This window comes from Delphinus delphis, chromosome 19 (genome assembly GCF_949987515.2).
Source record: "Delphinus delphis chromosome 19, mDelDel1.2, whole genome shotgun sequence".
Classification (NCBI taxonomy): domain Eukaryota; kingdom Metazoa; phylum Chordata; class Mammalia; order Artiodactyla; family Delphinidae; genus Delphinus; species Delphinus delphis.
The window spans coordinates 7,686,938-7,711,689 of record NC_082701.1 but is presented as its reverse complement, the minus strand read 5'-3'; the positions used below and the strand labels follow the sequence as shown (position 1 = coordinate 7,711,689).

General features: G+C 52.1%; 3 protein-coding genes across 11 annotated transcripts in view; 1 reads left to right on the top strand and 2 right to left on the bottom strand.

Annotated features, from left to right (window-relative positions):
- Positions 1–24,752, top strand: part of RECQL5 (RecQ like helicase 5) — a 38,194-nt gene that overhangs the window by 7,690 nt on the left and 5,752 nt on the right. For 4 of the 5 annotated variants that reach the window (XM_059997711.1, XM_059997710.1, XM_059997708.1 and 1 more), the window contains one exon: positions 7,886–7,965. In XM_059997711.1, the coding sequence (XP_059853694.1) occupies positions 7,886–7,965 (80 nt within the window). Of the gene's footprint in view, positions 1–7,885; positions 7,966–21,896; positions 21,982–24,752 lie in introns of those variants that run through there. The other variant, XM_059997713.1, reaches the window with a different exon arrangement.
- Positions 10,219–10,731, bottom strand: ERLN (endoregulin). Its single transcript, XM_059998038.1, has one exon. It carries the CDS (start codon positions 10,729–10,731, stop codon positions 10,552–10,554), a length of 180 nt encoding a protein of 59 aa, XP_059854021.1. The 3' UTR covers positions 10,219–10,551.
- SMIM5 (small integral membrane protein 5) lies at positions 16,636–23,884 on the bottom strand. 5 transcript variants are annotated; one of them, XM_059997716.1, is made up of 3 exons: positions 23,507–23,884; positions 17,691–17,851; positions 16,636–17,243 (listed from the first exon to the last, which is right to left on the bottom strand). In XM_059997716.1, exons 2-3 carry the CDS (start codon positions 17,815–17,817, stop codon positions 17,134–17,136), a joined length of 237 nt encoding a protein of 78 aa, XP_059853699.1. In that variant the 5' UTR covers positions 17,818–17,851; positions 23,507–23,884; the 3' UTR covers positions 16,636–17,133. The 5 variants fall into 5 exon arrangements, with proteins under 5 accessions (XP_059853699.1, XP_059853700.1, XP_059853701.1 ...); XM_059997717.1 differs by having other exon boundaries at positions 17,691–17,846; XM_059997718.1 differs by having other exon boundaries at positions 17,691–17,925; positions 23,507–23,691.

The window sequence follows — 24,752 nt, the reverse complement described above, 5'->3', positions numbered from 1 at the left end:
TTTAAAAGCAGAAATCATCAAAGAAGACTTGATCTGTTTGACTAAATTCGAGCTAAAATTTTCTTTATAGTGACAGACACCATAAACAAAGTGAAAAAATGAGGCATTTGGGGATTTCATCATGATAGACATCATTGGCTGGTTGTATAGAACTCCTGCAGGTTAAACAGTAAAAGGCAAACAGCTACATAGCAAAAAGGATGGATTTCACAGAAGAGGAAGCCAGAATATCTAATAAACATACAAAGAGAAAAAAAAAACATACAGAGAGATGCTCAGCCTCACTTAGGAATCAGAGAAATGCAAATCAGGTGACAAGCTATCATTTTATACCCATCAGACTGGCCAAAGTGTAAAACATCTTCATAGTCACTGTTGGCAAGGATGTGGGGAGAGGGCAGCTCATGACATGGTCAGAATTATAAGCTAGAACGGCTTCTTTGAAGAGACGAGGTGACACGTGTACGTGGAGGGGCCTGGTGCACTGCGACTCAGCAGTTCCACATCTAGGTAGACAGGGTGTCAGTGCACATGATGGACTGTATGAGGGTATACAGGGATGTTGGCTGCAGCAACACAGTGGGGAAATAAAACTCTTCCTCTGTGGGGTGTGGGGTAAGTAAACAGTGGGCTAGTCACACAGTGGAATGGTCCAGAGCAGTTAAAAATGAAGCAGTAACTCTCCATGAATCAACATGGATTAAACCCCCCCAAAACATAATGTGTGACGTTGCAAAAGGATGCACATCGACTTTTCCTTATAAGAAAGGTTGAACACAAGGGCTTATTCCTGATCCCCACCAAAAGGACGATAAAAGGATGAAAAGTATATAAACTCACAGGGACAAGGAGAAAAGACACCAGCAGATAGAAATTTTAACAAATGTCTGCCTAGGAAACCCCAAAGACTCTACTAGAAATCTACTAGGATTCATAAGAAAACTTGGCAAGATGGCTGAACATAAGAGAAACATTACTGTAAATACCTAGGAATAGAAATGAAAACATGTTTAATTTGCAAGAGTAAAACTTATAAAATACCTAGAAGTAAATGTTACAGGTTCTTATCAAGAGAATTTTTTTAAAACCTCCCCAGTTGATGTTAATATGCAGCCAGGGATGAGAGCCACTGATTTAGATGAGAAAACTAAAACCTCATTGAAAGAAAACAAACTCTGTACAGATACAAAAGTGATTGGGAAGACTTAAAACTGTCTTTTCTCCTCAAAGTTAATATAAATATTTCATGAAGTCCCAATTGAAATCCCAAAAGACTTCTATTGGGAAGTAGAATCTTAGAATTTATGTGCAAGAATAAGTGCTCAAGAACAGCCAGGAAAAGTATGAAAAAGGAGAATGATGAAAGGGGTGTGCTTAACCCAGCATCAGAATATGCTGTGCTGCTACCCCGATCAAATCCATGTACTACAGTAACAGTCATTGGAACAGATGAGAGAATTAATAAGAGAGAATTAATAAGTCCTAGAGAAAACAACAAATAACATACAAGGGAACTCCCATAAGGTTAACAGCTGATTTCTCAGCAGAAACTCTACAAGCCAGAAGGGAGTGGCACGATATATTTAAAGTAATGAAAGGGAAGAACCTACAACCAAGATTACTCTACCCAGCAAGGATCTCACTCAGATTCGATGGAGAAATCAAAAGCTTTACCAACAAGCAAAAGCTAAGAGAATTCAGCACCACCAAACCAGCTCTACAACAAATGCTAAAGGAACTTCTCTAAGTGGGAAACTCAAGAGAAGAAAAGGACCTACAAAAACAAACCCCAAACAATTAAGAAAATGGTAATAGGAACATACATATCGATAATTACCTTAAATGTCAACGGGTTAAATGCTCCAACAAAAGACACAGGCTTGCTGAATGGATACAGAAACAAAACCCATATATATGCTGTCTACAAGAGACCCACTTCAGACCTAGGGACACATACAGACTGAAAGTGAGGGGATGGAAAAAGATACTCCATGCAAATGGAAATCAAAAGAAAGCTGGAGTACCAATACTCATATTAGATAAAGTAGACTTTAAAGAATGTTACAAGAGACAAGGAAGGACGCTGCATAATGATCAAGGTATATGTACCCAACATAGGAGCACCTCAATTCATAAGGCAAATGCTAACAGCTGTAAAAGAGGAAATTGACAGTAACACAATAATAGTGGGGGACTTTAACACCTCACTTACACCAGTGGACAGATCATCCAGACAGAAAATTAATGAGGAAACACAACCTTTAAGTGACACAATAGACCAGATAGATTTAATTGATATTTATAGGACATTCCATCTGAAAGCAGCAGATTACACTTTCTTCTCAAGTGCACACAGAACATTCTCCAAGATAGATCACATCTTGGGTCACAAATCAAGCCTCGGTAAATTTAAGAAAATTGAAATCATATCAAGCATCTTTTCTGACCACAACACTATGAGATTAGAAATCAGTTACAGGGAAAAAAAAAACGTAAAAAACACAAACACATGGAGGCTAAATAATATGTCACTAAATAACCAAGAGATCACTGAAGAAGTCAAAGAGGAAATCAGAAAATACCTAGAAACAAATGACAACGAAAACACGATGATCAAAAACCTATGGGGGAGCTTCCCTGGTGGCGCAGTGGTTGGGAGTCTGCCTGCCGATGCAGGGGACACGGGTTCACGCCCCAGTCCGGGAGGATCCCATATGCCGCGGAGCGGCTGGGCCCGTGAGCCACGGCCACCGAGCCTGCGCATTCGAAGCCTGTGCTCCGCAACGGGAGAGGCCACAACAGTGAGACGCCTGCGTACCGCAAAAAAAAAAAAAACAAAAAACTATGGGATGCAGCAAAAGCAGTTCTAAGAGGGAAGTTTATAGCAATACAGTCCTCCCTCAAGAAACAAGAAAAATCTCAAATAAACAGTCTAACCTTACACCTAAAGTAAATAGAGAAAGAGGAACAAACAAAACCCAAAGTTAGTAGGAGAAAAGAAATCAAAAGATCAGAGCAGAAATAAATGAAATAGAAACAAAGAAAACAGTAGCAAAGATCAATAAAACTAAAAGCTGGGGCTTCCCTGGTGGCGCAATGGTTAGGAATCTGCCTGCCAATGCAGGGGACACGGGTTCGAGCCCTGGTCCAGGAAGATCCCACGTGCTGCGGAGCAACTAAGCCCGTGCGCCACAACTACTGAGCCTGTGTGCTGCAACTACTGAAGCCCGCATGCCAAGAGCCATGCTCCACAACGAGAGGAGCCACCACAATGAGAAGCCCGTGCATTGCAGCGAAGGGTAGCCCGCGCTCACCGCAACTAGAGAAAGCCCGCTTGCAGTAATGAAAGACCCAACACAGCCAATAAATAAATAAATTAAAAAATAAAAATAAAAGCTGGTTTTTTGAGAAGATAAACAAAATTGATAAACCTTTAGCCACACTCTTCAAGAAAAAGAGGGAGAGGACTCAAATTGATAAAATTAGAATAAGAAAGGAGAATTTACAATGGACACTGCAGAAATACAAAGCATCATAAAAGACTACTACAACTCTATGCCAATAAAATGGACAACCTGGAAGAAATGGACAAATTCTTGGAAAGGTATAACCTTCCAAGACTGAACCAGGAAGAAATAGAAAATATGAACAGACCAAGCACAAGTAATAAAATTGAAACTGTGATTAAAAATCTTCCAACAACAGCAACACAAATCTTCCCACAAACAAAAGTCCAGGACTGGATGGCTTCACAGGTGAATTCTATCAAACATTTAGAGAAGAGCTAACACCCATCCTTCTCAAACTCTTCCCAAAAATTACAGAGGAACACTCCCAAACTCATTCTACAAGGCCACCATCACCCTGATACCAAAACCAGACAAAGATGTCACAAAAAAAGAAAATTACAGACCAGCATCACTGATGAACATAGATGCAAAAATTCTCAACAAAATACTAGCAAACAGAATCCAGCAACACATTAAAAGAATCATACACCATGATCAAGTGGGATTTATCTCAGGGATGCAAGGATTCTTCAATATACGCAAAGCAATCAATGTGATACACCTTATTAACAAACTGAAGAATAACCATATGATCATTTCAATAGATGCAGAAAAAGCTTTTGACAAAACTCAACACCGATTTATTATAAAAATGGTACAGATGAACTGGTGTGCAAGGCAGAAATAGAGACACAGATGTAGAGAACAAACATATGGACACCAAGGGGGGAAGGTGGCAGGGGGGATGGTGGTGGGATGAATTGGGAGATTGGGATTGACATGTATACACTAATATGTATAAAATAGATAAGAACCTGCTGTATAAAAAGTAAATTCAAAGAACAAACAAACCAAAAAAAAAAAAGGTCCTAGAATACATCGTTTAATATTGATGAAGCTGATAATTCAGTTTAATGGGAAAAGAATGAATTGTCTAATAGCTGGTGCTGACACAGCAGGAATAAAATAAAAGTGCCCCATTTGACACCTTATATAAAAGACAGATTAAGGACCTCATGTAAAAACTAAACAAAATTTAGTCCAGTGTGCCACCTAGGGCTGGAAATATGGTGAAGATATTTTTGTAATGAAAATTAAAAATCCAGAATGCTGTCTTTTAAAAAACCAAATATTTGAATATATAAAAAATCTTAAGTTTCTATAAATCCTGAACCTATGGAAAAAATATACGTGGTGAAAGATACCGTAAACAAATAGACTGTAGATCTGGAAAAATATTTAATATAAAACGCAAACAAAAGGTTGAAGTTGAGAATAAATAGAGAGTTTTCACCAACTGACAAGAAAAACAAAGGATATGAAAGGAAAGTTCCCAGAAAAGCTCATCCAAATGGCTCGTCTAAAGATGTTCAAATTAGGTAGTAATCAGGTAAATGCAAATTAAAGTAAAATGATTTGACACGTGTGTAAAAGAGCTCAAACTCCTGTTGCTAGTGGGCACGTGAAGGAAAGAGTGCCTACACTTCGCCAAGAGAAAAATGCAGTGTTACAGTCTTTTGTGGGGAAGCAATCTAGCAATATCTATTTAAATTTTAAAATGCAGATACCCTTTGACCTAGATATCCTATTTCTGGAACCAAATCACCTGAAATAAGAGTGGCAGTGGGGACTTGCCTGGGGGTGCAGTGGTTAAGAATCAGCCTGCCAATGCAGGGGACGTGGGTTCAGTCCCTGGTCCGGGTAGATCCCACATGCCACGGAGTAACTAAGCCCGTGTGCCACAGCTACTGAGCCCACGCACCCTAGAGCCTGTGCTCCGCAACAAGAGAAGCCACCGCAATGAGAAGCCCCCGCACTGCAATGAAGAGTAGCCCCCGCACTGCAATGAAGAGTAGCCCCCGCTCGCTGCAACTCGAGAAAGCCTGCATACAGCAAAGAAGACCAAAAAATGCAGCCAAAAATAAATAAGTAAATAAAAGTGGCAGTGTGCCCTTATGTGCTCAAGGGCTTGAATGGTAGAATTGATCATGAGGACAGAAAATCGGAAACAAACTAAATATCTAGCAATAGGGAGTGAAGAAGAAATGATAGTAAATACTCCCCGTAGGGTAATAGGCATAGCTGGGGGCCCAGGAAGTCTCGTATCTTCCTTTTTATAAAAATCATATTTATTACTGTTTCACTTTATAGGTTTGCTATATTGAAATGTAAGTTCCATGACAGCAGGAACCTTTCCTGTGCAGCTGTAATTAATGCCTAGCTCAGTGCTGGGAATGTAGTTTAGTGCTTAATAAGTGTTTATTGAATAAATGAATAAATTTGAATGACGGGAGAGAAGGTGGATGCAAGTAGCGATTGGGAATGAAGAGGTCTTGCGAGGACCAAGGATGATAGTTTGCCATGACCTAAGGGAGTGTGATTAACTTGTCTGAAGTTCAAATTAGACAAGGAAAAGATTTCAGTAAGGTGATTAGGTATAAGGTATTTATTTAAAACTTACTAACACAGTGAATTACAAGAACTCACACTGGGCTCATCATTGAGACATTTGAGATCATTTGAGATAAAGAGATGATCCAGGGGCTTCCCTGGTGGCACAGTGGTTAAGAATCCACCTGCCAATGCAGGGGACACGGGTTCAAGCTCTGGTCTGGGAAGATCCCACATGCCGCAGAGTGACTAAGCCCGTGTGCCACAACTACTGAGCCCGCGTGCCACAGCTACTGAAGCCCATGTGCCTGGAGCCTGTGCTCTGCAACAAGAGAAGCCACCGCAATGAAAAGCCCGTGCACTGCAATGAAGAGTAGCCCCCACTCACTGCAACTTGAGAAAGCCTGTGCATGGCAATGAAGACCCAATGCAGTGGAAAAAAAATTTTTAATAAAAAATAAATAAAAAAGAGATGATCCAGAAAGCTTCCAGAGAGGTGTTACATGGAGGACGGGGAGTCCAAAGAGCACCAGTTTTCACCATTGTAATATTCGAAACGAGAAACAGTGCTTCCAAATGCTAAATAAACCATCCCATCTAGAATTTCCTACCCAGTCAATCAGTTAGTGTGAAAGTAGGATAAAGACATTTTCAGACAGACGATTTTAAGAAACTTTCTCCTTTGGAGAAGCTACTAAAGGATGTTCTCCACTGCAGAGGCTGTCAACTAGGAAAGGAAGATGGAGACCTGACCCAGGAGCGAGGCAAAGGGAGTGTCCTAGGACGAGAGTGAAGGGTAGTCTCGGCTGTGCACCAGGCCTGGAGAGCAGAGGCCCAGGTGGAACATGGGGATGGAAGGCACCAGGAAGGACGTTTCCAAAGATAAAAGTGGACCTTGCCATCATTGGCCCCTGCTTCCCGAAGTGAATTTTTCATTACATCAGAACATTTGGGGGGGTATTCGTGTTGCACTGAAATCTAAGGAAATGAAAAAACAGGTCAGCTGTTAATTTCAGGAGAAACAACGTTGTCGAAGGATATGTGATCATGGGAAATAGTAAAAATATAATCAAGCGGTTAGCTCTGAAGAATCACCTTAAGGGAAATTGTGATGTAATAAGAAATCGTGATATAAATATATTGGGAGAATGGAAGTAGAGGAAGTATGTGGATTTGTGTGTTTGGGAGATGGGAACCATTCAACTTCCGGAAGCAGAAAGAATAGAGAATGTCTTGGGTATTAGTGTCTGCTATATTTTCTTGGCTCTTCTGTATTTTAAACTTTTTCACAATTTTTTTTTAAGATTTTTTTTTTTTGATGTGGACCATTTTTAAAGTCTTTATTGAATTTGTTACAGTATCGCTTCTGTTTTACGTTTTGCTGTTTTGGTTGCGAGGCATGTGGGATCTTAGCTCCCCGACCAGGGATCGAACCCACAACCCCTGCATTGGAAGGCGAAGTCTTAACCACTGGACCGCCAGGGAAGTCCCTTCACAGTTTTTTAAAAGGAAAATTTAACAAATAGCCATGTACCAAAAGGCAAATAACGTATAATCCCAACACTCAGAAGTAATGACTGTCAACGTTTAGTGTATGTCCTTCCACACATACAGAGGTTAGTATGTTCCTTCACACACTCGTGTATGTATTTAACCCCTATTAAATTAGGTCATATTATACAGTGATTCCCAAATGCCATTCCCCGGGCCCTTTGCATGAGAATCACCTGAGCAGCTTTTTGAAAATATAAACTCCCTGGAGCTCCAGATTCAGAAAGTTCAATTCAGTAGTCTTGCTGAATTGGGCCTCAGGTCTTTTAAAGTTACCCAGGTGATTCCGATGCATGGTCAGGTGTGGGGACTCTGTTTTGTGAATGGCTTTATTAGTGTCATTTGATATTTTTCTCTCTCACCATTTGTTGGGCTACTACATTTGTAGTCCAACTATGTAAGACTTTTACTGAATGGTCGTTTCTTGTCTCCAGGAAAAGAGAGGGAACAAAGCATCCGATAAAGCTGCTGTCTTGGCCTTTGATGCCCTGGTGGCCTTCTGTGAAGAATCGGGGTGAGTGACTTATCTTGTGTGTGGAAACAAGTGTTAGTGAGATCTTTTCCTCTCCCAGCACTGCTAGTTAACAAGCTAACATAGGACAGTTCTTGGGCCACCAAGGGACCCCTGCCTGCTGAAAGCCATCGTGTGGGAATATTTCCTGTCGGAGCATGGAAGTTGGTACCCTCCCACCTTTCTGTGGAAGGCCCCAGAAACTTTGGCACTGTGAGGATTCGTTGAGTATTTTGGGTGGTCATCCACCCATCCCACTCCACCCACTTCTGGAGTGGCTGGCACCCTGGGTGACTCAGTTCCGAGAGATGTGACCAGTTCCGAGCCATTGGCATTGTGGTGATAATGTGCCACTGCGCTGTACCACTGCTTCACTTGTGGAGTAGTCACTCTCATCCCAGACCCAAGCAGAGACGTGTGGCCCAGTTTATGTCTTGGGAGGGCAGGGGCGGTAATGTGCTTGGAGAGAAATCAACTTTTCTAACATAACACCAGCCTGCCTACTTGGAACCCACTTATCTATTTGATCTGAATCTGCTGGTGGTGGGGGCCATGAAAGAGCCTGATAGCTGCTCAGCAACAGGCAGACTGTGGCCGGGAGAGCCCTGGGCACGAGCAGCTGTGGGCGCACTGTATGAGGGGCATCCAGAGCATTCTGGACAAGCTGGGAGCACTTGCATTTGTGTAGCCCTTTGCTCGAAAAACCTGTTTGATTCCTCTGCTCTCACTGGTCAGATCTCGTTGGACAACCCTGTAAGGTAGATGAGGCAGAATTGATTGCTTCAGACTTAAGAGATGAACAGACCACTGTCCAGAGAGGTCGTGGTTGGGAGTTCCCTGGCGGTCCAGTGGTTAGGACTCGGTGCTTTCACTGCCGAGGGCCGGGGTTCAATCCCTAGTCGGGGAACTAAGATCCTTCATGGATGCCACTAATCCCCCATTTCCCAGTTTGCAGTGATATGCACATTTTCATACACACATGCCATCTTGGTTTTTGTAAGACTGGATTCTTGAAGCATGGAGTTGATTAGGTGCATGGTACTGGTGGTGCCCACCAGATGTTTGGGGCTTTCTTCTGGAAACCAGAGAGGCACTTATTTGGGCCATGTGTTCTGATTCCCACCCCCTCCTATTCACCAAGTCTGTGGCTCCTAGGCTGAAGCTACTTGCTTCTCTAAGCTGCCATGTCTCATTTGGCCTCTGTGGCAAGACCACGCCCAGCAGAGGTGGTTGGCACCCTTGCCCACAGCCATTGCAACCAGAGCCCTTTTCAGGCACTAACATAGTGAGTTGCTAAATTAGGCCTTCTTTGGTTCCTTGAGTAAAGCGCTTGTCATGAAAGGGCTCAGTGTCCTTGCTAGTTGTCAGAGTCCCCTCTGCTTGGAGTCACCCTGGCTGGACTCTTGTTTGGGGTGAGTATGAGGCTCTGTGGAGCTGTCTGGAAGCTTAGCTCTGCCGTATCCCTCTGGGCTGCAGCAACTCACCAGGCAAGAGGACAGGTCCTCCCAGGGCCCTCTGCTTTCTGTCTCATACCAGAGACCTGGGACCTGTTAGAGTGTCAAGGGTCTGGGCATCAGTGGGCCTCCTGTTGCCCCGTGTGCAGCCTCATCTCTTCTATCTCATTTGCTACACATGAGGGCGTCAGATTCCAGGACTTCCAGACCCTGGGACGGAGTGAACACAGCTGGTATGGCTGGATTTGAAATTGCTCTTTGAGTAGAAAGGAATGTTTCTTCATTGCATAAATGGTATATAACACGAAGCAAAGCCCCTTCCTCACCAGATACTTGCCCTTTTTCTGAGAATAGCCTGGTTTGAGGTTGACGTTGAAGCAGCTATTTGCAAAGGGAGGGCACTTGGCAGCGAGGGACAGGCCTGCTTGATGGCTTCGGCAGAGGCGGGGACATTTCTACAAGGGCTGTGTTGTAGGGTCTGGGGTGCATGGGGGCTGGGGGACCCTGTGAGGGATACCTGGGCATCTCTGGGACCAAGAGAAAAGACACTTGGGTCACATGAATGAGGCCAGCGTGGGGCGTCCAGATGGCTTCCTCTCTTCTTTGCGTGCAGCTACTTTCTCTGAGTGTGGCCGTGAAATGCATTTGATTATTTATGACAGGGCCAAATTTACCTTTGCGTGTAAAAGGAACAGTAATTAGGTTCAAAGCAACCTTCCTCCAGCCTAGAGGCCTCTGGACCCTGAGATGGGAAAAACAGCTTTGGTTTAGGCCTAGATTGTACTGGGCTCTGTCAACTCCTGGGGTCTCCAGGCTGGGGGAGCCAATGGCCCAGCATCCCTCTGTTTATCCATTCATTTGCTCATTCGTTCATTCATTCATTTATTCAACCAGCAAATATTGATTGATACTGACTCTGTGCGAGGGCACATCAGAAAAGGGGGTACAATTGGGAACAGAAAGAGACCCAGCCCCTGCTTTTTGTTGCTTGGACCAGTGGGGAAGACAGGCACTTATCAGATAATCACATGAAAAATGTATAATTCCAGACTGTTAGAAGGGCTTTGGAGAAAAGGTACATGGCGTTTTGAGAGTGTATAACAGTGGCCCCCTTCTTGGCCCACAGAAAGTCAGGTCACGACTCTTCACACTCGTTGACCCTATCGAGTGCGGGGAGTGAACCAAACACAATAGCAAACAAGATGAGAAACAGGACCGTAATGATGAACAAGCAGATCACTACCAGGCCCCCCTGGTCGAAGGGGTTCTGCCAGAACTCATCGTTCCAGGTGCGTTTTGTTAGTAGTCTGTCCATGTGAACCTGGAAAAGTGGGGACAGAGGCCCTGAGTGCAGGGGCTTCTCCAAGGCCCTGTCCCAGGTGCTACTCCCTGCCCCCAACTTCACCCTCTGGTGCGATCTCAGAGAACGGCGGCCACCTCTGTAGCTAGCAGGCATTGAAGGGATGGTGGGTCATTGGGCTCAATGCCTCCAGCAAGCAACAAATGGGCTTTCTTCCTCCACAGAAGCAAAAGCAGGGACTGGCACCAAGAGAGGGGGGGTCCCTTGAGTTCTTCCTGGAGGCTGCCTCTGTCTTCTCCAGTCCTTTCCTGAACAGCCCTGCTGTGAGCAGGACTTTCTCTCCCATCCCTGAGAACTGCTCAGCCAGGATCTAAAAAGCAGCGCTCTAGACCCTTCCTGGGTTTCCTGCCTCGGTTGCCAAACATTTGGGAAGCATTTTGAGAGATCAGCACAGGAGCCCAGGAGTGGATGGTCTCAAGCTGAGGCCTCTGTAGGCTTCCTTAGAGGCAGGTGAAAACAGAAGGACTAACTAATCTTGAAACACAGCTGAGATGGGCAGGCTGTGAGTCTGTAGCCAGTTGAAGGGAGTAAAGGCGGAGAAGGAAGGAGCCATTACCGGGGTCTGCTGTTTGTACTCCTGTGTCCTAAGCGAGGGCAGGCAGGTCAGGGTAATCCTTCAGGCCCCACGCCTTGGGGGCCTGAGCTAAAGAAGCCACCAGGTGACCAGAGCTGCACTGTGACTCAGAGAAGCAACTCGTGGGAGGAAAAGGTGGCCGCATTGCTGACTGCCCCTGACCAGACCTGCTTGCTGTCACCAGAGCAAACAAAGGTGGGCTAGGGCCCATTGCCTAGCAACCGCGTTCTCTTTCAGCCTTTCACACTTACCCCCTCCGCCGCGTTCTGCCCTTTTGTGATGCTGTTTTGGGGGGCTGCTCAGGGGCGTGGGTTGAGGTGTCCTGGCTGAGAGAGGTCAGACTTGGGGTGGGTGGGGGAAGAGACTGGATCCGGGGCCCTTGCCCCAGGCCTCCCGTCCACCTCACCTGTGGCTGGGTCCTGCCCCTCCTCTCAGTCCGGATGACCCGTCTACTGAAAGGACCTGCCCAGAGCTCGGGAGGCCCCAGGGCTGGGGCTGCCATGCATGGCCGCTCACTTCCTGTGGCGCCGGGTTGATGATTAACCACAGCTCCAGCTGGCACCTCCTGGAACCAGCATGTGGGTGTTTATCACCATTGAGGCCCCAGGCTCCTGTGGAGGCCCAGCTTCCCCCTTGGTGTCTTTGTGTGCCGCTTAGGCCCGGCCGCAGCTGCTTCGTGTGGCTTCCCACCCCCTGGTGTGATGGGGCAGCCGGGAAGCAGGAGTGGGGCCTGTGTCCCTTCTCGTGGAACCTGGTGGCTGCCATTCCATCCTTGAAAGACGGGAGTCGAGTGCCCACGGTGGCCAAGAACTGCGCCAGGTGCTGCGTGTCCAGTCGTGAGCGAGAGAGGCAGGCCCTGCCCTCCCAGGGGTTACATTATAGGGTACTGGTCCTCAACCCTGCCTGTTCCAATCATCCGGGAGCTTTTCTGAACGCCGGTGCCCAGGCCCCACCTGGTAGCACAGAGATCAGCCTCTGGGCGTGTCAGAGCCCTGTGCTTGGTAAACCTTGTTGGGTGATTCTCCTTTTTTTTTTTCAATTTAGTGGGTTTTTTTAAAAATTTATTTAATTTATTATTTTAATTTTTGGCTGCGTTGGGTCTTTGTTGCTGCACGCGGGCTTTCTCTAGTGGCGAGTGGGAGCTACACTTCGTTGCGGTGCGCGGCTTTCTCATTGCGGTGGCTTCTCTTGTTGTGGAGTGCGGGCTTTAGGCACGCAGGCTTCGGCAGTTGTGATAGGCAGGCTCAGTAGCTGTGGCTCGCAGGCTCTAGAGCTCAGGCTCAGTAGTTGTGGTGCACGGCTTAGTTGCTCCGTGGCATGTGGGATCTTCCTGGACCAGGGCTCAAACATGTGTTTGAGAATCCACCTGCATTGGCAGGTGGATTCTTAACCACTGCAGCACCGGGGAAGCCATCATCGTGTGATTCTGACATGCAGCCGGGGCTGGAGGAGATGATGGGCAAGTTCCTTGAAGTCCTTCTTAACTATCCTGGCTTAATTGACCTTGGCTTACCTGCCGCTTCGCATTTCCTTCTGTAAAACACTCTGACTAATGCCCTTGGCCTGCTGAATGCTCAGAGCCAGCAGGCTGGTCTCAGCACACCCTCGGACTTCTGCTCCATTAGCTTAGTTGGATGCTTATTAAGCGTCAGCTGCTTGTTCCCAAACCTGTTTTGTGGCAGTTGTACTTGTAATTACGTAATTGCACTTAACATTACATAAAAATGAAGTGATGATAATAGCTGAAACCCCAGTTTTACAACTGGGGAACAGGCACAGAGAGGTTAAATAACTACCCAGGGTCACATAGCTAAGAAGTTACTGCTTTGGGGTTTGGACCCAGCTGTTCCTGTCAAAAATAGATGTGGACAGGACAACTGTAAACATTTCCTAAAAATGCAGAAGTATTTCACACTCAGGTTTCCTTGCAGATGTCTTCAAGTTCTTATTCCGCCTTAAAGAAATCGAAATTAGCAAATAGACAATTCAGGAACTCTGGTCGGCAAACCCACACTTGGAGAAAAGACCTCGGCCCTGCATCAAAAAGATTGACCAAGGAATGTGCGTCTGTATGTTTCCATTTCAAATGAGAGGTGTAGAGAACGTACATCTCGGGTACACAAACGTTGCTTTAATTGACTTTTTCAATTAACTTCTGGCCCTGATCGGAAAATCCTTCTGAAATGATCACCACGAAGGGAATGATGTGATGGGAAGAGGTAGAGAATGCTGTTGGTGCCCATGGCATAGTCTGGCCTGGGGCCTGAGGAGACTCCCCTGGGAGGAGCGATGTTGAAGTTGAGATGGGAAGCCGATGTAGGAGTTAGAATGAGGAGACAGTGTTCCAGGGTATGCAGCCGGTTCCCAAGGAGAGCGAGGAGACTTTTCCTAAGGGCAAAATTAATTTGTCTTCAGTTTTTTTTTTTTTAACTTTTATTTTTTTAATTATTATCTTGTTATTGCCGTGCGGCTTGAGGGATCTCAGTTCTCTGACCAGGTATTGAACCCAGGGCATGGCAGTGGAAGCCCAGAATCCTAACCACTAGGCCACCAGGGAACACCCTGTCCTCAGTTTTTTATGGTCTGTAATTTGTTATTACCCACAAGCAAATATGTCGTATTGAAGATTGTTATCTGTAGATTGCTTTCAAATGTTAATGTTTGGGAAAACAGGAGAAAACTGTTTTGTCTGCTCTGCCAAGTTTTGCTAATAAGATTCTTGCACCGGTGGCTTTACTGTAGTTTCCAATAAGGCGTAACATATGTACAGTAAACTGCACAGATCTGAGGTGTAGAGTGAAACCCTCGTGAGGGACCGTGAGACCACAGTCGAGAGACCGGCTGGGACGCTGGGGCAGTGACCGCAGGCAGGCGCTGCTGGTAGCTTGTTCCAGGGTGGCATGGCGGTGGGAACAGAGAGCTGTGGCGGCCAGAGTCAGCCAGATGTTCTCTGGGGCTCAGACGGCCTGATGGCCGCCCCTTCCATGGTCACCACCTGCCTTGCTGTACCTGTTTATTCTTTGCCGTGATGGGGGAATTGCTGCCTCCTCTCCATGCCCATCTTCCCCAGAGGACCAGCCAGAGTATGTCAGGCTGCTCTTGTGCTGGGGCAGATCTGGTTGGTTGATCCGAGTGGGATTGGAGCCTGCCTGGGACCTGGCGTGACAGCTTCAGGAGGGGAGCCATTGGTGGTGGGGCTCAGCGTGCCCCCGTAAGCCCTCCAAGGGGAGGGACAGAATCTTATTTGGGGTCAGCAGTTAAGTACTGACTGGCCTGGAGGAGGAGAACGCGAATGAACCTCCTGTCAACCTGTCGGTGCCCAGGTCTGCCGACTTCCTGGCAGCTGGACCAGGGAGCCTGAATTTTTTCTAGAAAAGATGCTCAGCCTCAGCCTCACTGAGGAAGGATGTTCTTGATGCCGACGTACCTCACGTAAGGAAAAATCACACGGGGATCAGGCTGCTGCACCGTTGGAGCTTCTCCTGAACTGAGGGCTTCCTGGGGACCCGCCAGCTGTTGGTGCTGGGACTGGCAAGGGCGGGGCTTCACATCCTCCCACCCTCCCTCTGTTTTTCTTCTGGGTGGGAGACATAGCTGGGCCCCACCCCAGCTCTTAACTCTGAGGGCACACCCGCTTATAGGGAGGTTACTTTGAGAAGAGCTTGGGGTGCAGCTGTTTGGGATCTAGGGTTGATATTGTAGGTGGTGGATAATGGAGTGAGAGCCTTATCAGTACTACAGCTGGAGGCCTGGGGCCCCGGGTGTGGTGAGCAGGGGCTCTGGAGCCAGGTGGGGGGTGCCCAGAGGCTGGCTCTGCCACTTTTCAGCTGGTCAAATTTAGGGAAGTTACCTATGTCCTCATCTTTAAAATGGTGATAATAATGGTACATTTGGCATTGAGGTTGTCATCATGACTAAATGAATTTATCTGCATCAAAATGCTTAAGACACTGCCTGAGCGGGGATGAGTCCTCAGTGAATTTTACTTATATCTTTATCCTCACCATTGTTGCAAGTATTATTATGGTTATCATTATTTTTCCGAGTCCCATTCTTTTGTGGTGTGGTGGGGGTGGTAGAGAGTACAGACAGATTCTTGAATTTCTTTTATTTTCTATGGAAGCACTCTTCTCTGGGTCTTCAACCCAAACCAAACCCGTCAGAGAAGTCCCTGGGCACCAGGAAGTGAAACCAACCAGAGAGAGAGCTTCTCCTGCCTGCCTGTCAGCTGGAGATGGTGGGGCCGCAGGGGAGTGGCAGGGCTGGCATCCCCTCTCCACTCCCTGTTTTCTGAGTAGATGGAGCTCTGCCTCAAGGCAGGCAGGGCATGGGCTGCACAGACCAAGATGACAGAGGCGTATAAAAAACGCAGACTTCTTTATGGCCCCGGCGGACCAGGGTTGTATGTGTGTGTCGGGGCGGGTACCGCGTGAGCCTCTGCCTCCCCTGCCCTCGTTCCTGGCTTTGTAGCTCTACCTGGAAAGTTCTGTGGGAGAGAAAGTAAACTGAAGGGAAAGAGGCCAAGCAGTGTTGCATGTCAGCAGGCCCAGTTTTTAAAATGAGTCCACATTGCTCTGGCTTGGCGCCCTATTTAGAGGGGCAGATAATGATGCTTCATATCAGTGGAGGTCTTAGGATATGCCCAGAACTGTGCCAGGGTCATCTCGGTTTATCCTCACAGGCTTAGCCCAGGAGGTGGGGACCAGGATTAGCCCCATTTCACAGGGGAGGAAACATGGCTTGAAGAGGTTGAGTCACTGACCTCCGGTTTCGTAGCTGGCGGGGGTGGGAGCATGAGGATTTGAATGCAGACAGTCCGGCACACGGTGGGGAAAGGACGGAGCGGTCAGGATGCAGGTTATGGACAATAGTAGGGGCCTCACCTCTCTTATTGCAGAAGTTTGGGAAGACCCAGTGGCCTGAGCCTGGTAGGACGGGGTGTGCTGGCTGCGGTTAATGGCAGTGGTGACCGTGGCGTGGCTTTCCTGAGCCCGGCACCTGCCTGGGGCAGACGCAGCCTCCGCCACTGCCGAGCAGGCGTCTGGGGAGGGCGGAGCTTGTTAGCAGCTGGTGCTCGGCAGGAACGGCGCCGCAGCCCTCCCCTGGTTCCGCAGCCTTCCCTCTCGCGTGGCATTCCTGCCTGCTTGTTTTTCCAGCTTCCGAGAGCACAGGGAGAGCAGAGGCCTGGCAGGGACGGTCACTGGCCATGTCCCTGGAATTCTGGCACGCTGCCCACCTGATGCACGTAACCCAGCCCAGGGAGTCTGGCACCACAGACACACATAACCAGAAAGCTTTTACTGGGAAAGAAACAGGCAAATACTGGAATGGAACACAGACGTGTGCGTGCTCGGGGGGAGCTTGGGACACAGGAGCTGCCGCGCAAAGCCCCTCTCCGATTGGCCTGCTCCTCTTTGGCGTGGGAGCCTTGAGCCAGCTCCCCACACGTGTGGGCTGTTCTCCAGGTGTGGGGACCCCACTTCTTTGTTTTGTTAGAAAGCGCAGGTAGGCACAGAATCCCCGGTGGTTTTCTGTCTTAGAAACAGTTGAGTCCTCCTCGGCACCCTGTGTTCACTGTCAGGTGAGAGTTTTGTGGTCGGCACAGCCCTTATTTCCTTGACGAGCCTCCAGCTCTCAGTCAGTGTCTGGGTTCCTGGGCTAGGCCAGGGCTGGGCCCGTGGATCTTTGTCTTGAGGGTTGAGGGCTGCAGGGCCAGGCTGATGCCCTGGGTCATGGCTTTGGCGGTCTCCTCTCCGGCTCCTCCTCGGCCGCCGCCCTGGCCCTCACGGTGGGGTCATGGGTCCCACCAGGGCCCTCCTGCCTCCCCGCTTAGGGCGGCAGCACCGGCAGCAGCAGTAGCTGACGGCCATCAGCAGCAGCAGCAGCACGGTGGCTGGGGGGTTGGGGGAGAGAGCAGAGAGCGCCGGAAACTCAGAGGCGAGGAGGAAAAGAACGCCCGCCATACTTCCAAAGAGGCCCCTCTGGGGGCCTGGAGGACCTTCACCAAAGCCCTGGCTTAGTGGTCAGAAATACCCGAGAGTCTGGGAAGAGGTGTGACTGTCCCCATGCCGGCCCCCAGAGCTTCGCTCCCTCCATCTGTGGGTTGGGGTGCTGGAGGCACCTCTGGGCCCTGGTGCCCAGCACACCTGTTTCCTAGAGCAGCATGTCAGGATTAGGGGGGATCCCCTGGCTCCCCCCAGGGGACATCTGCTTCTCCTCCTCTGTCTGGGGGACCACCCAGCCACCTCTGCCAGCCCCGTGGCTGGTACCATGGTCTCGTCTCTCCTGGATGCCAGGAAGAGCCATGGGCGCTGAGGAGACTCTGGGAGCCCCAGCTTACCTGTGAAAATGACAAGGACCGAGAAGGCCACGATCTCCACGGGCTCGGCCTGGGGCAGCATCTGCAGCTTGTGCAGCAGCCTCTCCCCTATGGAGCGCATCTCCAGCGCAAGGTTGGAGGCTGCCATGTTGTGCCGGGTCCCTGCCGGGGTTCCTCCTGAGCTGCAGAGCAGGGAGAGGACCTGGAGTCCCCACGGAGCTGCCTCCAGAGAATCTGCCCTCTCACCTACCCCAGCCTGCAGAACGAGTTTGTCAGGTCTCACCCCTCACAGCCCTGGTGGCTCACAGCTCACGAGGGAGGCAGGGAGCCGGCAGGGCCCCTTGCTTACCGCTCTGCTGTGGCCCTCAGCCCCCACCTAGCTGGCACTGCTCGGGCGAGGGAAGCTGGGGATGACAGTGAGCCGGAGACCCTGCCGCAGGAGGGGTCTGCCAGCCGGCCGAGGTCAGCCACGGTTGCTGACCGTGAAGGAGACTGTATGCTCCTTTGTCTTAGACACCACTCCTAGGTGTTGCCAGGGTGCCTCGGATGGGCATGGCTCCCCTGGCGGCCCCTGAGTGCCTCCCTGGTGGGGACATGGGGCTCCAGGATGCCAGCCTGGCACCCTTGCTTTTCATCATATGTGGGGACAGAAGGGTCGGCTTCTTCCGAGAGCAGGCTCATGGGGGCTTCTGGCCGGGGTCGGCCGTAGTTGAGAGCTGACTGGGGGCAGTGGTCTGAGCCCCCCTGGGGCCCCCCACCTCTCCCACCAGCCTCATTTCTTTACTCATACCGTGTCTTCCTGTGAGAAGGTGGAGGTGACACCGTGTCCTTCTAGTTTTCCCCAAGGGGTCCTCTCTCAGGATGGGACCAGGCGTCCCAGGGGGCGTTTAGCCTCCCTCTCTTGCTGGCTTGGACCTGCCTCTCTGGCTGACCAAGAGAGTCCCCTCCGCTCCCCCCTCCCCCAACACCCCCTGCCCCCGGCCCCAGGTGAGGGGCAACTGAGCCTACAGGCCCCAGGACCGAGAGCCTCCTCCTGTCTGTCATGCCCAAGGGGCCGAAGGTGAAGGTCCAGGCCGGGTCAGTGAGTCAGAACACATTATGCCACAGACCTTCTTTCCCCTTCCGCCTCCCTGGTGGGCACGAGGGAGCCAGCGCCTCTTCAGAGAGGGATCAGGGACAGCCTGTGCCAACCCAGAATCAGCCTGTTCCCCGAGGCAGCTCTTAGCCAGGGCAGGGCTGCAGGCGGCCAGGGGCCTGAGCCAGACTGTAAGCTCTCATACCTCCGCCTCGTCCCTCAGCCAGGCACATTCGCCCCCAGGTGGCTGCGGTCTGTGAGGCTGGTCACTCCTGGCACCGCCATCACAGCGTAGCGTCCTTAGAGCCGCCTTGAAGGTCATCCGCTCCAGTCCTCTGCGCCGCACTTGGCTCCCTGCCCTCCCTCTGGCATGCGGCCTTTGCTCGAGTGGGGAGCCCCCCTGCGGCCCAGCCCGGCCCATTCCTTCTTGGGCAGCTCTGATCGTTAGAAGATGGGATCTCCTGGTGACCTCGTCAGTCCCACCTGTGGTCACTCAGGCCAATTCCGCCCCCTTCCGCCTCACGGTCCTCCAGGGCCTGGACGGCCAGCGTGGATTCCTCCTGCATCTCCTTCCCCACAGGATAACTGCCCTCGTCGGGTCAGGTGGCCCCCCCCCCCCCATAGAATAGCATTCAAATCATCCTGGGTTTGAATACTGCCAGCCTTCTTCCTGCTTTTGTGACACGGGAGTGGCTCCGTTTCTCTGAGTCTGTTCCTTTTCTCGTTTTCCATGAAGATGAGGTGCCCGTCTCTCGAGGCTGTCGGGAGGGTTGAGCACAGGGCCGGGCTCCGGGAGTACCCAGCCCATGTGATTCCCCTCTGGGCGGGGTCCGGCCAGCGCAGCAGAGGCCAGGCGGCCTTTGGGGGTTGTCACACCCCCACACATTCGCTGTCAGTGACCTTCCTCCAACACCTTTGGGGAGTTCCGTCTGTGTCCTTCATGCCCGGGATGTTTGTGGTGTATGAGGTGAAGGAGAGTGGTGGGGGGCCGGCTGGAGATGGGAGGGCTATGTTTTAAGTGATGATGGGGGGTAGCAGGCAGGTGATGGCTCCGTGGAGGATTAGATGGTCTCCTGTCAAAGGGCGAGCTCCTGAAATTAGAGCCTCCCAGCTTCTCCCATGCCCCACCCCAGGGTCTGCACATTGCTACAAAGGAGATCAGGATCCCAGTTTTCCAGTGTACTAGGAGGCATAGAATTCTAGAATGCCATGGGTCATCCACTCCTGCCTCCTTTCTTTTGCATATGGGGACACTGAGACCAGAGAGAGGAAGGGACTTCACGGTCACACTGCAGGAGTGGGGCCTGGCAGCGCTGCCTCCGCCATCCCTCCGTGGGCGCCTGTCTCAGGCAGCCTGCTCTTCGACGGGCAAGATAAGTCGGCCCAGGAGCAGCCCACAGAGGGCCTGGCCCATGCGATGGGCTCAGCACAGGGACCAGGGCTCTGCGTGATCAGCCCCACCCCACACGGGAGTCTGGAACACAGCTCTCATCACTCACCAGGCCACACTTGCTCTTTGAGAACCTCCTGTGACTTGTCACCAAAGGCAGATCTTGCGAGTCTTTCCGTCTCAGTCTCGTGAACTCCTTCCCAAGCATAAGACCCCTCTCCTCAGGTCACACCGAACAGACCTCCACCCACTGACCAGTGGAGCAGGTGTGCACAGGAAGGTGGTCCCCTCCCTTGTTCTGGGGCCTCCGGGCATCTCGCTCCCCGGGTTTCCAGGAGGACGGGAGCCCGCCCGCTGGTCCCATTCCTGGAGGAGGGACCGAGGGACCGGTGGGCCAACCGAAGCCGAGGGGGAGCTTGCCCCGGGCTCAGGAGCTGGGCTGCTTTCCCCTCCCCTCTTCGGCTACTTGGCCTGGCTTTTTCAGCCTGATTGGCCCAGGGCCTGCACTGCCTAATGTAGCCATCAGAGACACTCCTTCACAGAGAAGGCGGAGGCGAGCGGGTCGGCGGGGGGCTTTTTCACCTGTGCCCCCCACGCCCAAAGACCCAGGAGGGATTGCAGAGGGGCGCGCCTCCGCTTGTGAGTGAGAGGTTGCGTGGAGACCCTGGTCAGTTGGGGCGTGATCTCCAGAGCAGGGAGGGGGAAGGTGGGGCCGGGCTGAACTGCTGTGCCAGAAAGGCGGGGCCTGTTGATCCGAAGCTTCGCCTTTAAAGTCAGCCGTCCTCCAGGGGTTAGGAAGTCTGAAAGCTGCAGACTCACGCCCAGGGGACCCGGGCCCCACTCTGGGGAGAGTGTCGGTCCACACCAGCGGGCCATGGACGTGGACAGCCAGGACCTCTAGGGACTTGGATTGGCCCCAGGGCTGCTCACTGCATCCTGTCTGCAGGAGTGGGGCTGCTGGACACGGCTGTTCTGCCCCAAAGGCTGAAGCCCCCTTTGCTTTTCAGTTGCTGTTTTATCATTTCCAGCTTGGCCTTGAGCAGAGGAGCCTTAGTGGGGACTGTGGGGGGCTGGGAGGGGCCTGTTCTCCTAAGAGGGCGGAGGCACATTCCAGCAGGTCCCAGGCGGGCTTTCCAGCACGCTATTTAAAGCGAGGCCAAGGGGTGCCTGACGCCTGGTGCCCGATATAACCAGCCATCGTCAGGTGACCGTGAGGCCTGTGCCCCAGCTGTTGCGTTGTAGGGAGCCCTGAGTGTTCCCAGCTGTGGCCCAGGGAGGGTGGGCATCCTAGGGCTGGCTGCCTCTTGTTTTCTTAACCTTCCCAGGTTTGGAGAGCGGAGGGCAGGGAAGCCCAGTGGGGCTACTGGTAATTCTCTATATATTTTTCCAGTCTTTCTATCTCAGCTCCACCACACTCCTTCCCAAACTGTACTTTCTGCCTGTGAATGAGGATCTCCCCCAACCCCGTGCTCAGTAGCACCTCGGTTAGAAGCAGCCAGAGCAAGTGGTGGCTTCCCCTGGCCTGGCTGCCTGCATGGCCCTTCTCGACACCTTCGGAGGGTGCTCCCCGGCTGGAGTGGCAGCCAGTGGAGGGGGAAGGTGAGCTGGGCTGAAGGGAAGGCTGGCAGAGCTGGAGGGACTAGAAAACATGCCTTTGTGTGGCACCTCCTGGCACAGAGAACCTTGCAACAGAGCAGGCAGGCCGCCTGCCGGCCCGACAACTGCCACTTGGTACTGAAGCGTCCCTGTTTCCTCTTTGCAGAACTGACACTCCAACTCCAGATGCAGCTGCGTGGGGAGATCCCAGGCAGCGGATGTGTGCTGTCTGATAAGGGTGTGTTGATGGCTCAGGGCCCAAGGGCTTCTTGCCTTGCCCTGTTATTTTGTCAAGGTGGGTTTCAGCCACCCCTGCCCCCTGGGCAATGTCTTGTTGGAGAAAGAACTAGAATGAGGCATAACTGAAGGTTGGGGGAGTCTTGCGGGGTCCGGTGGCCTAACCAGCAAGGCAGAGATGCCCACTGTGCGCCGCGCTTTCTGCCTTGGCCCCGCCTTCCAGTGGGGTCCAGTGACACTTGGACCCTCGGCAGCCCCTGCTTCCCCAGCCCCTTAGCTTTTCCCAGGCAGGAGGAAGCACTTCCTGTTGCCGCTGATTGCTCCTGCAGCCCCAGAAGCTGGGCATCACCCTTCTGTCCCCGCACAGGGATTGTGTTTGGGGGTCCCCATCCACCTGTGTCCTCTGGATCTAGGGACTCTGATCCCTGCCTGCCTGCCTGGGCCATCTTACAGATAAGAGCCGGCAGGGGTAGCCATGGGCTCATCACTGCGTCCCTCCCTCACCCGGCGTCTGTCCCCTCTGTGCCATCACTGCTCATCGCTGCTGGGCTTTTAGTCTCCCCAGCCACCAACCCAGACCAGATCCCACAGCCTCTGCCGAGCCAAGAACACGTCGACTGATCCCTGGTTTCCACTTTAACCTGGGTGGTTGTTTTTCTAAGTAGACACTAGCTTGTTCGCTTTGGGGAGAACATCTGGGGGGTTGGGGAAGGGGACTGTAACGCTGGCGTGAGGACAGGGAGGCAGGAGGGGTAAGCAGCCAGCCTCGGCTCGAGACTCTCGGGGCCCTGCCCACGGGAGCTGATCTCAGTGCGCCGAGAACTATCAGCATTCTGATGGCGGCGGAGGGCCAAGTACGGGGCGGGGCAGTCCCTCCCCAAGCCTCACTTCCCCCCCCCACCCTGGGTTTAGGGCCCTCATGCTTCTGGCGTGGCATTCAGGGAGATCTGGGGGATCCTGGGGACCTCTGTGGGCCCAGGGAGGAGCACCTGGGCCTAGCTCCGAGCTGAGAACTCCGAGACCCCCATGAGAGGCGGCAGCTGCTGCTTTTGTCCAGGACACGATGGGCAGAGCTGCCACAGGTTCGCATCCTGGGAGGTGCGAGGTGGCCGGGCAGACCCTGCCCTGAGCCTCCTTGCCTGGGAGAAAGCAGGGACTTGATCCCCGGAAAAAGGGAGGCTCAGTGGGCAGGCGATGGTTCTCCCCTAGGCCAGGCCAGCCAAATCCCTCGTTTAAGCCCCCTGAATAGGAAAAGCTTAAACTAACTTGCCGAGTAAGCAGGCACTCCAGGCCCCTCTGCCTGCTCAGCAAGCCAGCAGAGGGCTGCAGCCTCGGCCTGTGCCCCGTGCTGGGTCCCAGCAAGAGAAGGGGGAGCCTGAGTTCGAAAGGGAGGCTCTCCAGAGACTACAACCAAGCGTGTCCCCCAGGACCCTCCTCTCCGTGCTTGTGGTAGATTGTGGCCCCTCCACCCTTGAGACAGGGGACCCTGGCGGCTCCCTTCCCTTCGTCCCCGCCTCATCTGTGAGCGGAGCCACTCACCTGGGAGCTCAGGTGCTGGGGTTGGGGGGCAACCGCAGGTGCTGGGGAGCCCAGCAGCCTCCGCGTGCCTCTCCTCCGGCCTCCCCTCCAGCGGGGCTCACACCTCTTCCTTCCTTTGCGGACGCCTCTTTCCTGACCCGCGGCTGCTCCCCGGGTGCCTCTGCTCAGCGCAGCGGAGCTCCTGGCTGCTGACAGCCAGCTGCTGTCTCGGCCTTAGCTTTTTTGTTGTTGGTCGTCCTGGAGATTCAAGTGTCACATTACATGGGGCGGCTGCCGAAGTAGGGAGCCAGTGCCACCGCTGCCCCCGCAGGCGAGGGAATCCCTGCTGGGAACTGGTCCTGCGGCTGCAGGTTCCTGCCTGCTCCCTGCCCCGAAGGTCTGCACGGCCCTCCTCTGTTCCTCCTCCTCTTCTCTCCTCCCTCCTGGCGGGTGTGGGCTGGGCCTGGGCTGTGAGCTGATGAAAGAGGAGGTCGGCTCTCACGTTCCCTTGTAAAGATGACCCCTGGGAGGTTCCACCTGAGCGGTGGAGTCAGGAGGGAGGGAGCGAGGGAGGGGGCCTGCACCCCTCCCAGTTCTTTGCCTCCCGCCCCGCCCTCAGGAGCACCTTTGGGCCCATGTCCCTCAACCCCCAACCTGTCCCTCAGGCAACTCCCTGGCAGGTTCCTCTCTGTTTTCTCCTGGGAAGGAAAGTAAATAGTGGGGGAGCTGCTGGACCACCCAAGCAGTCAGCCCTCTGGGGAGGCATCTTGGGGAAGAACTTGGGAGTCTTGGGAGTGGCCTGGCCTTAGCCTGTTCCTGGGGGCGGCCCCTGGAGGAGGAGAGAGGACACTGCTGATCTCGTTCTTGCCAAAGAGTGTCGGCTGGGGCTGTCTCCACACTCCGGGCCCGGCTGTCCGGGCCGGGCTCCAGAGCCCAGGGGCTGGCTGCTTTGACATTTGGCTGGTCGTGCCACCCCAGCAGACCAGGCTGTGCCCGGAGCAGGACAGGAGCCGACCCCAGCCCGCATCTGCGAGCTGTCAATGGAGCCCTTTGAGTGTGAGCACAAAACGCCAGTGAGTTGGGGCTTGGGGGAGGCGCGGGGGGAAGGAAGCCAGCCTTGTGGCCGCACCACTTGGATGCCAGAGCCTCCCAGAGGCCGGACAGGCAGCCACTGTGCGGTCGCACAGGCTTGAGCCATGGAATGAGTTACACATCGGTTTTGGGTGTGGCGGGAATAGCGCCCTCTGGTGGCCTCCATGCCCTCCTT